This window comes from Chanos chanos, chromosome 3 (assembly GCF_902362185.1).
Source record: "Chanos chanos chromosome 3, fChaCha1.1, whole genome shotgun sequence".
Classification (NCBI taxonomy): Eukaryota; Metazoa; Chordata; class Actinopteri; order Gonorynchiformes; family Chanidae; genus Chanos; species Chanos chanos.
In genome coordinates this window covers 4,135,001-4,145,000 of record NC_044497.1, presented here as the reverse complement: position 1 = coordinate 4,145,000, position 10,000 = coordinate 4,135,001, and the positions used below count along the sequence as shown (strand labels likewise).

Genomic DNA, 10,000 nt, shown 5'->3' with positions numbered 1-10,000 from the left:
GGCGCCGCAAAACAACCACATGCACACGTGCACACACACTCTCCCTCTCCCACACACACAGACACACACACAGACACACACGCAGCGGCGAGGTCAGAGGGCAAGTGAGAGTAAGGGTCACAGGGACACTCGGACCAAGTGTACCAGCTGGCCCAAAATGACTCCGTGGAGACGGACAGAACACAGACAGAGAAGAGCTGACTGCACACAACATCACAAAAACAAAATACACTCTCATCACACCGCACCGCATTTCTAACAACAGCAACAACCACGTGTGGGTTTGTGCAAAGCTACAATTGAGTTAGTGTGTGTGTGTGTGTGTGTGTGTGTGAGTGTGTGTGTGTGTGTGTGTACAGTCATGCATGAGTAAGTGTGTGTGTGTGCACGCATGGGTGGAAAGTTATAAGTGAGTGCATTTGTTTGTGTGGACACACAGTCCAACATGTAACCAGATAAAGGCCAATAATAAATTCTTAAGAAGGTGATGATTAAGGCTGATAAACTATCAGTATGATGAAAGATGCAGGTGGAGGGCTGTGACTGGCACCGAAGGCTGTGATGATGAGGATGAATATCGTGATGAAGGCCGCGCAGGCTGTGATGTGGTACGTAAGTGAACTGATGATGCTGACGATGATGATGGTGATGGTAATGATCATGATGATGAAGGTTACCTGAAGAGAGCAGTTGAGAGCCTCTGACAGTCTATGCAGCTCATTCTCCACAGACCGACAGATAGGGCAGTGGTCACCATGCATAGCCACGCTGTTCACCAGCAGGAAACTGTACACACACACACACACACACACATACGCAGATACATACACACACACACACACGCACACACACACACACACACACACACACACACACACATACGCAGATACATACACACACACACACATGCACACACACACACACACACACAGAAAGAGAGAGAAAGGGAGCATACCGATTAAGCTTCAACTTCCTCAACTTCCTTTCTGTAAAAATCAAACCTCACAACTTTCCCTGAGAGACAGACTGAAAAACACACTCAGGAAGGAAGCGCGTCTTACTTCACTCCTCGTGTGGTAAGTATCCTCGCCGAGCTGATGTTGAAAACGTTCTCAAAGCGTTCCAACTTGTGTTGGGTCATCCTGTACAGACACAAAACATTTTACTAAAGACAAACTGCCCAAATCACAATGGACATACAACTAGAGTACGCACTCTTATACAAAACACAATGCACATACAAACACACACACACACACACACACCACTTCAGGTACCCTGCTCCATGCTCTCTGCCTCTCTCTCTTGCCTACACACACACACACACACACACACACACACACACACACACACACACACACACACACACACACAGAGCTTTACTCAGGCTGACTGAACAAAAACCAGGAGATCCACATTCTCTTGTCAAAACACACCCCCTGGTCTTCCCATAAAGGGGCAGAGTGATAGGCTGATGGGAGGAACCATAAGTCTCCACTTAAACCAGAAACAGGTCAGTTCAGCAGCAGAGACTCTGCCATACTTAGCCAATGAAACGAGGTTAAGTTATTCTCTTGTTTGCAGTCAGCCAATCAGCAGTGAGTCGAATTGAAATCTATTTTGAAACTCATATTCATGTACTCTGTGCTTGTCTTTTCTTTTCCTGTTTTTTGGGTCCCCCCATCAGGGTCAGAGAGGTCAGGATGTGGTTAAGTGTATTAATTCTAATCCTATGATTGCATTGTTCTGTTGCATTAAGCAAACAAAATTAAACAACTGTTCATAACAAAAGGAGACTCATATTCAGTGTGGAACTTGGAAAAAAAGACAAAGCATTTAAGAATGGAGTTCATTTTATCTCTGTGTTTCATTTAAGAACTGATATTTTCCCTTTTGGCCACCCAAATCGCCTTATTTTTTTTAAATTTTTTTTTTGGGGGGGTTGACCCTTGACCTTACTCGTGATGGAAGCCAACGTCGTGATTCCCGACGAGGACCACCAGCTCCGTGTCGCTATGGTGACGGAAGATCCTCCTAAAACGCCGGACGTCGTCGTCCCATGCCTGACAAGAACACCAGCAACGATTTTATTAAAACCAGCGATTTTATTAAAACCAGCTTTCTGATTCCCTTCACCAGTCACCGGAGGTGTATCGGCTCTGAAACCGAGACCGAGACCGCGATACAAAGGTCCATGGTCTCGTGTCACGGTTCCCGGATGATGGAAGATGGTCAGTCGACTGAAACGTCAGCGAATAAAGTGATACTTGACAAGACGCGGCGTGTCCACTCCTCTACGTTTCTGTATGCGGAACTAAAATTAAAAACTCAGTTTCCTCTCCAATTCCATAATGGAGCCGTGACTTAGCACACGATCAACGATGCAGCCTCGTAAGCACGGCGACCGCAAAGCTAGAGCTTGAGGACCCTCCCGTATTCTTCATGTCTCCCGTTTGGGAGCTTTTCGGTTTTCCGGGGGAACTACAGTAGTAATGGGCAAAGACAAGTGGATAAGACGAAGGCAGGATGCCGGCATTGTTCAACTGAAATCGGGTATGTTGCTGGCAGCACTATCAAACATAATTACTCATTTGAGACGGCATCATCCAAATCATCACTGATACAAGGAAAAACAAGAGTGGAGTGTAAACTGGAAATTATGGCCAGTTTGCCACTGTTTACAAGTTGGTACAAATTTATAAGTTTACAAGTACATTCATAGTAAATGAAAAGAAACTCAATGTTTTGCGTTTCCTTTTTCATTGTACCGGAACTGTACCGAACTGTGACTTCAAAACCGGGGTACGACACAAAACCGAACTGCGATTTTTGTGTACTGTTACACCCCTACCAGTCACCCACACTGCCACTGTATCACTGTATCATGAACCATTGAGTCAACTGTATCACTGTACCATGTACCGTCCAGTCAACTGTATCACTGTATCATGAACCATTCAGTCAACTGTATCACTGTACCATGTACCATCCAGTCAACTGTATCACTGTACCATGTACCGTCCAGTCAACTGTATCACTGTATCATGTACCATTCAGTCAACTGTATCACCGTATCACTGTATCATGTACCGTCCAGTCCACTGTATCACTGTAAAATAATCAGAAAATAAAGACAGTCTTCCTGCTACTGCACCTGTTAACAATCTCTCTCATCACCTCACACCCTCTACTGAAATACACATTCTTCTTTCCTTTTAAAAATAACTGTCACAAATGTACTGACATGTAAGGGACAAAAAGTGAAACAGAGCCCACACAGGGATTTCACGGGGCGGCTGCTGCATACCTGATGCTGACTGAAACATACCTCAGGGAGACACAGCTAGTCTGTAAAAAGTAGATGGACTGTGTACCTAATGTCACTTAACATTTCAGTAAACCATAAGCTGAGATAAGGAAGGTGGGGGGGGGGGGGGGGGGGGGGGCGGGGTTGGACATTGGAATAGATTAGAATTAGAATTAGAATAGAATACAGGGACCTACTGGATCAAATGTCACACATAAAAACACGGTCTTTTATGAAAATGAAAGAGTAATTCCCCACGGTGCAGGGGTGAGATGACCTTGAGTTAATACCCAAAGGTGAGCCTGTCTCAGGGACATTTAGAGCAGATTGTTATATAAGGAGACAGGCCACGCAGAACAGAAAACAAAACGCTAGCACTGTGATCACGTCCTGTCCTGAAACCTCCACAGAAAACCACTACTCCCACGACATGTCACTGCTCCTCCATCAAATTTAGAACATCCACCCTCTCTGTTTAGAACAGGTTAATTTGGAAAGACTTATCATCTGCCCTGCAGTTAGGGCTGAAAAGAGGCGAGAGAGAGAGAGCGAGAGAGAGGGAGAGACACAGAGAGAGAGAGAGAGAGGGAGAGAGAGGGAGAGACACAGAGAGAGAGGGAGAGAGAGAGTGAGAGACACAGAGAGAGGGAGAGACACAGAGAGAGAGGGAGAGAGAGAGTGAGAGACACAGAGAGAGAGGGAGAGACACAGAGAGAGAGGGAGAGACACAGAGAGAGAGAGAGAGAGCGAGAGAGAGGGAGAGACACAGAGAGAGAGGGAGAGACACAGAGAGAGAGGGAGAGACACAGAGAGAGGGAGAGACACACAGAGAGAGAGGGAGAGACACAGAGAGAGGGAGAGACACAGAGAGAGGGAGAGACACACAGAGAGAGGGAGAGACACAGAGAGAGGGAGAGAGAGAGAGAGAAAGAGAAAGAGAGAGAGAGAGAGAGAGAATGAGCTCTTGCACTAAGTTGGAGTGTCAAATTCCAGCTCTGCTCCGTTAATGCAGGCTGATCACTTACAGCGATAATGCAATGAAGTCATATCTCCTTCACAGTCAACGCACTAGTGTTCAGTGAAAGCACTGTAAGCCCTCACCCAAAGGACTGAACACAAACCACACACTTTTTTCTGAGCACTTTCACACACCCCATGCATTTACATCTGTAGCGACTGACTTTTTTGACTGGCAGTGTGGAAAATATTTAAGCATTTTAACACTGCCTGGACGTATATTCTGCCTAACCAAGTCTTAAGCTGCAATACTAAGTGTCATTACTTAGGTTCAACAGTGAAAAAGAACAAAGAGGAAGTTATGCGAGAATGTGGCGGTCGAGCGCGTGCAGGAAAGTGCCTGCAAGCCCAAAAGAAGAAGTATTATTCATCTGTTGTAACCTTCAGATCTGCTGTAACCTGTATATAATCAAGAGCATCTGTGACTGAACTGGCTGTATCCTTAAGTGAAAGTATTTTAGATTAGACAAGTGAAACCGAAACTTTGAGAACTCGAGTGTGTCAACAGAGTTCAACAGCTCGACAGACTAGTTCCACTCCTACATCACGCCTCCTCTAAAGCTGTTTGTCACACTGTAGAAATACTCTGTGCTGCTCTCTGTTTGGAGAGACTGTGCTCACAACTGACTGGAGCGCACTCTCCCGTGCTCATGCTATTGGAATACAGGTACATGGTTCATCACATCTGAAGTTTGCTGAGACAAATTTCCCTTACAGTAGGCAAAGCATGTGAATAGAAAAGGCCAGTTACGCGTGTGTGTGTGTTCACTGACAGGCATAAAATAGTAGTGATATTCTAACTGTACTTATTCATCACAAAGAAATGATTTATTTCTGGGTAAGATGCTGTTACAGAATATGTTCACGCGCAGTCAAATTTTTGCAGAGTGTCTGTAAATTTACATATGGTTTGCAAGCCTGTTCCTTTATGACTTCTGGAAACATAACAAGATGAGATAGCCTACAAGACTCTGTACAAAGGAACCACTGGACGTCTTCTGACCAACAATGAACATTCTGCTCACTCATAAGCTTTCAAAGATTCAGCTATAATATCATCATTCTCCACTGTCCAATTTCACCATCTGCATCCTCCATCTAATATAACAATTATGACACGTGTTCCCATTGAATGCTTCAATTATGACGTCATTGTCTATCACTGTCCATTTCTTCAGCTATGACATCGCCATTTCTCTCTTATTTTTTTACTAAGCCTATGTGTGTGTGTGTGTGTGTGTGTGTGTGTGTGTGTGTGTGTGTGTGCCTGCTTATCTAAGCCCTGCACGCTTACCTGAGTTGAGCTCCACTTCCCCTCATCAAACACATCTCCGAGAATGAAGACAATCTCTGGTCTCAGCAGCCGCAGGGCCGTCTGAAAGGAGCGCTCCATCTGCCATTCTCTGGACGGAGGAGGAGGTGGAGGAGAGGAGAAAGAGAAGAAATTCTCAACGTTTGGGAAATCTTTGTTTATATATAATTATATCCCATTTTAAATGGGTGGTCTCCTGAATTCCTGAAGAAAGAAGAAAAAAAAACTCTCAGTCTGAATGCAACCCGTACCAGAAGGGCTGGTGTTTCGCAAACTTGATTGAAACCATCTGTGTCGTTATTTTTACAGTGATCGTGAGATCGTCCGCTCTATGAATGTGTTCACGCCCTGACAGCCCTGTTTCATAGTCTTCCCTGACTGCACGTTAGGTGCTGAGTTGGTATACCACTTCTCTTACAATCCACTGCTTATGAACTGAGACACTGGCAGAGAATGGCTTCGTGAGGACTGGGTTCATTTAGTCAACTGTTTATTAACCTGTGGCATCAACTCAACTAGGTTTGATCCGACTGGACACTGTACAGCCATCACATCGGAAACCCTTAGGGATGTCAAATAATATCATCAGCTTTTGAGCCATATTGATTCAGTCTCTTAAAGGGATTAGTACTGTATGGTTCCATCCTCAAATAAGCGCCCTATCCTCTAACGGAGAGAAAGGTGTACAGAGCATTCATTTGAGTTGAGTTTCTTGTTGACCTATTACAATATACACACACACACACATATATATATATATATATACACAAACACATCCAGTTTACAGTTTAAACTGAAAAGTGTCGACGAACCAGTTTGGTCTTCACTCTAGGCAACGTTTTAAAATCTGCGGTAACGAGCAAACGCGGCTGTGTCAACGTGACACCGCAACCTCTTACCTCCTCAACTTGTCAAACCAGTGCCCTCTGACAGCTCCCAAGAGATGGGTGTCCGATAAAAACAACGCGCGGAGCGGGGCAGCTGGGTCCTTGCTCGCGGTCATTTCTGGCCACGAGCATCGCAAAATCGCAGGGTAATATATCACATATTCACAGAATATGAACACGCAGGTAACCGTCAAGATCAGGAGGACAATTATACTCAGTCTACCTCGACCACTTAGCCCAAACATGACAGGTTAATGAGTGAGACGATTTAAAATCTACTAAAAAAAACCCCCCACCGCAGCTAAGTGAATCAGTCGCATAAATGAAGTAGATGTATCCAAATATTATCCGAATTTATTTTTCAAAATGTCCATCCGTCCTATTACAAAGTGCACGGGTCCAAACAACGCCATGCGACAAAATTTTGACTCACGTGTAACTGTTTAGCCAGTTAGCGTGCTCGCTAAAAGCCAAAAGGGACGCCCCTCTTTGCTGAAACTGGACAACGTTTTCAGATTAAAAATTAATCCTTATGCATGAGTGGATCCGATGCTATTTCCACGAAGGTCACTGCAAATCTCGCATTGAACGCAAGCGCCCGCGAGCACAACAGTGATGCCGGTTAACAGCAGGTTATTTGGGTCCCCCAACTGCATCAGTACAGCTGATGCTCCACCGATGTTGAGCACGTACCCGTCCGTGTTATCTTGAACAGTTTCCTTTTAAGAGTTTGACGTCAAAGAGCAGAAAACCGGTTCTACGACTTCGTCATAATCTCATGTCACTCGTTGCCTATTTTCCTCCCTGGTCCGCACAATGGGGAGAACACAAGCGTTCTCTCGTGACAGCACAAAGATGTCATTGTTGCCACAGTCTGTGTGTGCATGACCGCGGTTAGAAGCGGATGAGTAACACCACAACCCTTGTCTCACTGTTGTGAAACGGGAAATAGCGACGCTCTCTGGTCGTTACTGAGGTTAAAACTACTTGAAAAGAAAAGAAAAGAAACTGCATTCGATATATTCTTCTTACGATCATTTTCCTAAAGCAAGTACTTCTTATGAAGAAAGTCGCGTAACAAATAAACAATTCGTTTTTATACGGCTGCTAATACAACATTTTAGATGAAGTGCGAATCACGCTTAGCATATCCTTTCGGATTTATTTATTTATTTATTAATTTATTGACACTTTACGTTTTATTATAGAGAACAGACTACGGGATGAAGGAACCAAGTTTGCTCTGTAGTCTTGCAGTGTCCTAGCTCTTATAAGTAAGCTAATGTCTGGACTGAAGAGGATTCTCTGTGTTACCTGTTATATATGAAGAAAGGCAGCAACGTCTTAGTCTTTCGAAAGAATAAGGTAAAAAAAAAAAGAAAAGAAAAGAAACCGAGAGTACTCATCAGTACTCTGAAAATGTCCCCAAATGTCAGCACGTTTAGTCCGATGCTGGATCGGTCATAGTAATCTATCTGGTAGTTCCCGCATCTGGCCACGCGGGGGAGCTGTTCTTTTCATGTTTTTAATTTGGATTTCTGACCGAGAGACCAACAGAGCACGTTGTGATGCAGTTAAATTGAACAATTCCGTCACAGTCCAACAACAACACAAGCAGGAAGACATTATCTCATACTTTTACTTCTGTAGTCTGTTTATGTAGTTATGTATATTGCTGGTGCACTGCATATTGCTACAGGGTGGCACTTTTTTAAGTTAGATAAATAGTTCAGTTGCGAGGAGATTTTTGACGGGGAAGGTTTAGGCCAGCTTTAGCAGGTCGAGGAGTCTGCTGTGGACAGGTACAGGGTGGTGGACTGGCCCAGGTCACCTAAAATAATCCCAGATTTAAACAGTCAGATCAGAACATATCAGATTAATCATCCTTTCACATCCTTTCATCATTTTACAGCACATCTATATTATTGTTGTGATTGTGTGTATACATGCTCAGACAAAGTCTATTCTCTCTGCATTTTCATCCACATCATACTTTCTTTAATCTTTCTCTCTTTTCACATGCACGCACACGCGCGCACACACACACACACACACTGTGTCTAAATGCATGATTGACAGATACGGCTGTGTTCACAGTGTAGTAATGTGATGAAAACGTACCTGTTTTCTGAGCGTGTGCAGTTCACCACAGACTTTCCTGAAACTCCTTTCCAGGTCTGTATATTTCCCCTTTAACTTTTCCCTGTCTCTCCTCTCCTTTAAGAAGTCCTCCTTATACACCTGGGCCTGACAGACAGAGAAAGACACACAAACAGCCAATCACAACTCACACACAGGAGAAAAGACCCGCCCACGAGTAAGGGGACTAAACTCCCATCATTCCCGCCCCGCGACCAGCCGCTCTCTCACACCACATCTAAGAGTTTGACTTAGTCGTGACCGATCACGCAGACGGTGTTTTTGATCAGGTGCATATTCCGCTGTTTACCTGATGCCTCCAGATCTGCAGGGTCTCTGTCTCCTCCGTCCGGTGACTCTCCTGCGCCTCCTTCAGGGCCTGGAGGAGAACCATAGGGAGAGCTGCATTAAACAGATGACTTTGATGTCAATCAAACTGTGACCAAAAAACCTAGTCTATTAGTCTTTGATGTTTGTGTGGATGGTTTGAGAGAACTTTATTTCTGTGCATAGGGTCTTTTATAAATCTGATCTCCAGATATGATGAATCAGTTGGCTGGTTTACCTCCGTCTTGACCTGACACTGTGTTTGCTCCCTTACCTTATTGAGTCGTTTGATTTCCTCCGTCTGCTGCTGCCCTCTCCTGGTCAGAGTGTGGAACTGCTGCCTCAGGCGATCTGCCTCTTTCTCAGTCTCCCGTGGCTTTGAACTGAGAATATCACCACACCCCTGTAATCACACAAAACCAATCACAAATCAGCTAATTACCACACTCAGTAGTACTAGGGTTTGTAAAGTTAATATTGGTAAAGTTAGTACTGGTAGTAGTACTAAATTAGTACTGGTGAAGTCAGTATTGGCAAAGTTAGTATTGGTAAAGTCGGTACTAGTAAAGTTAGTATTGGTAAAGTCAGTATTGGTAAAGTCAGTCTTAGTATAAGTCAGTATTGGTAAAATCAATATTGGTAAAGTTAGTATTGGTGAAGTCAGTATTGGTAAAGTCAGTATTAGTATAAGTTAGTATTGGTAAAGTTATTATTGGTAAAGTCAGTATTGGTGAATTCAGTATTGGTAAAGTCAGTATTGGTAAAGTTAGTATTAGTAAAGTCAGTATTGGTAGTATTAGTGTTTGGAGAGTCAGTATTTAATCACTCACCTGCTCCCTCTCCACAGGAGGTTCTGTCTGTGATGATGACTCCTCTTCATCTTTTCTCTGTTTCCTCCCTCTCTCCTTCTCTTTCACCTGTTCTGTCCATCTGCACTCAATCATACTCAGTCTCTTCTTCATGTCTATGAGCTGATCGACGAGAGTTCAAATTTCACTCACATTTCTGTTA

General features: G+C 44.0%; 1 protein-coding gene across 1 annotated transcript in view; it reads right to left on the bottom strand.

Moving 5' to 3' along the window:
- Nucleotides 1-6,768, bottom strand: part of mppe1 (metallophosphoesterase 1) — a 10,059-nt gene extending 3,291 nt beyond the window's left edge. Inside the window, exons 1-5 of the mRNA XM_030770040.1 lie at nucleotides 6,536-6,768; nucleotides 5,619-5,727; nucleotides 1,960-2,063; nucleotides 1,062-1,142; nucleotides 678-786 (exon numbers count right to left, since the gene is read on the bottom strand). Coding sequence (XP_030625900.1) covers nucleotides 678-786; nucleotides 1,062-1,142; nucleotides 1,960-2,063; nucleotides 5,619-5,727; nucleotides 6,536-6,768 — 636 coding nt within the window. The remainder of the gene's footprint in view (nucleotides 1-677; nucleotides 787-1,061; nucleotides 1,143-1,959; nucleotides 2,064-5,618; nucleotides 5,728-6,535) is intronic.
- Between the last annotated feature and the right edge of the window lie 3,232 nt (nucleotides 6,769-10,000).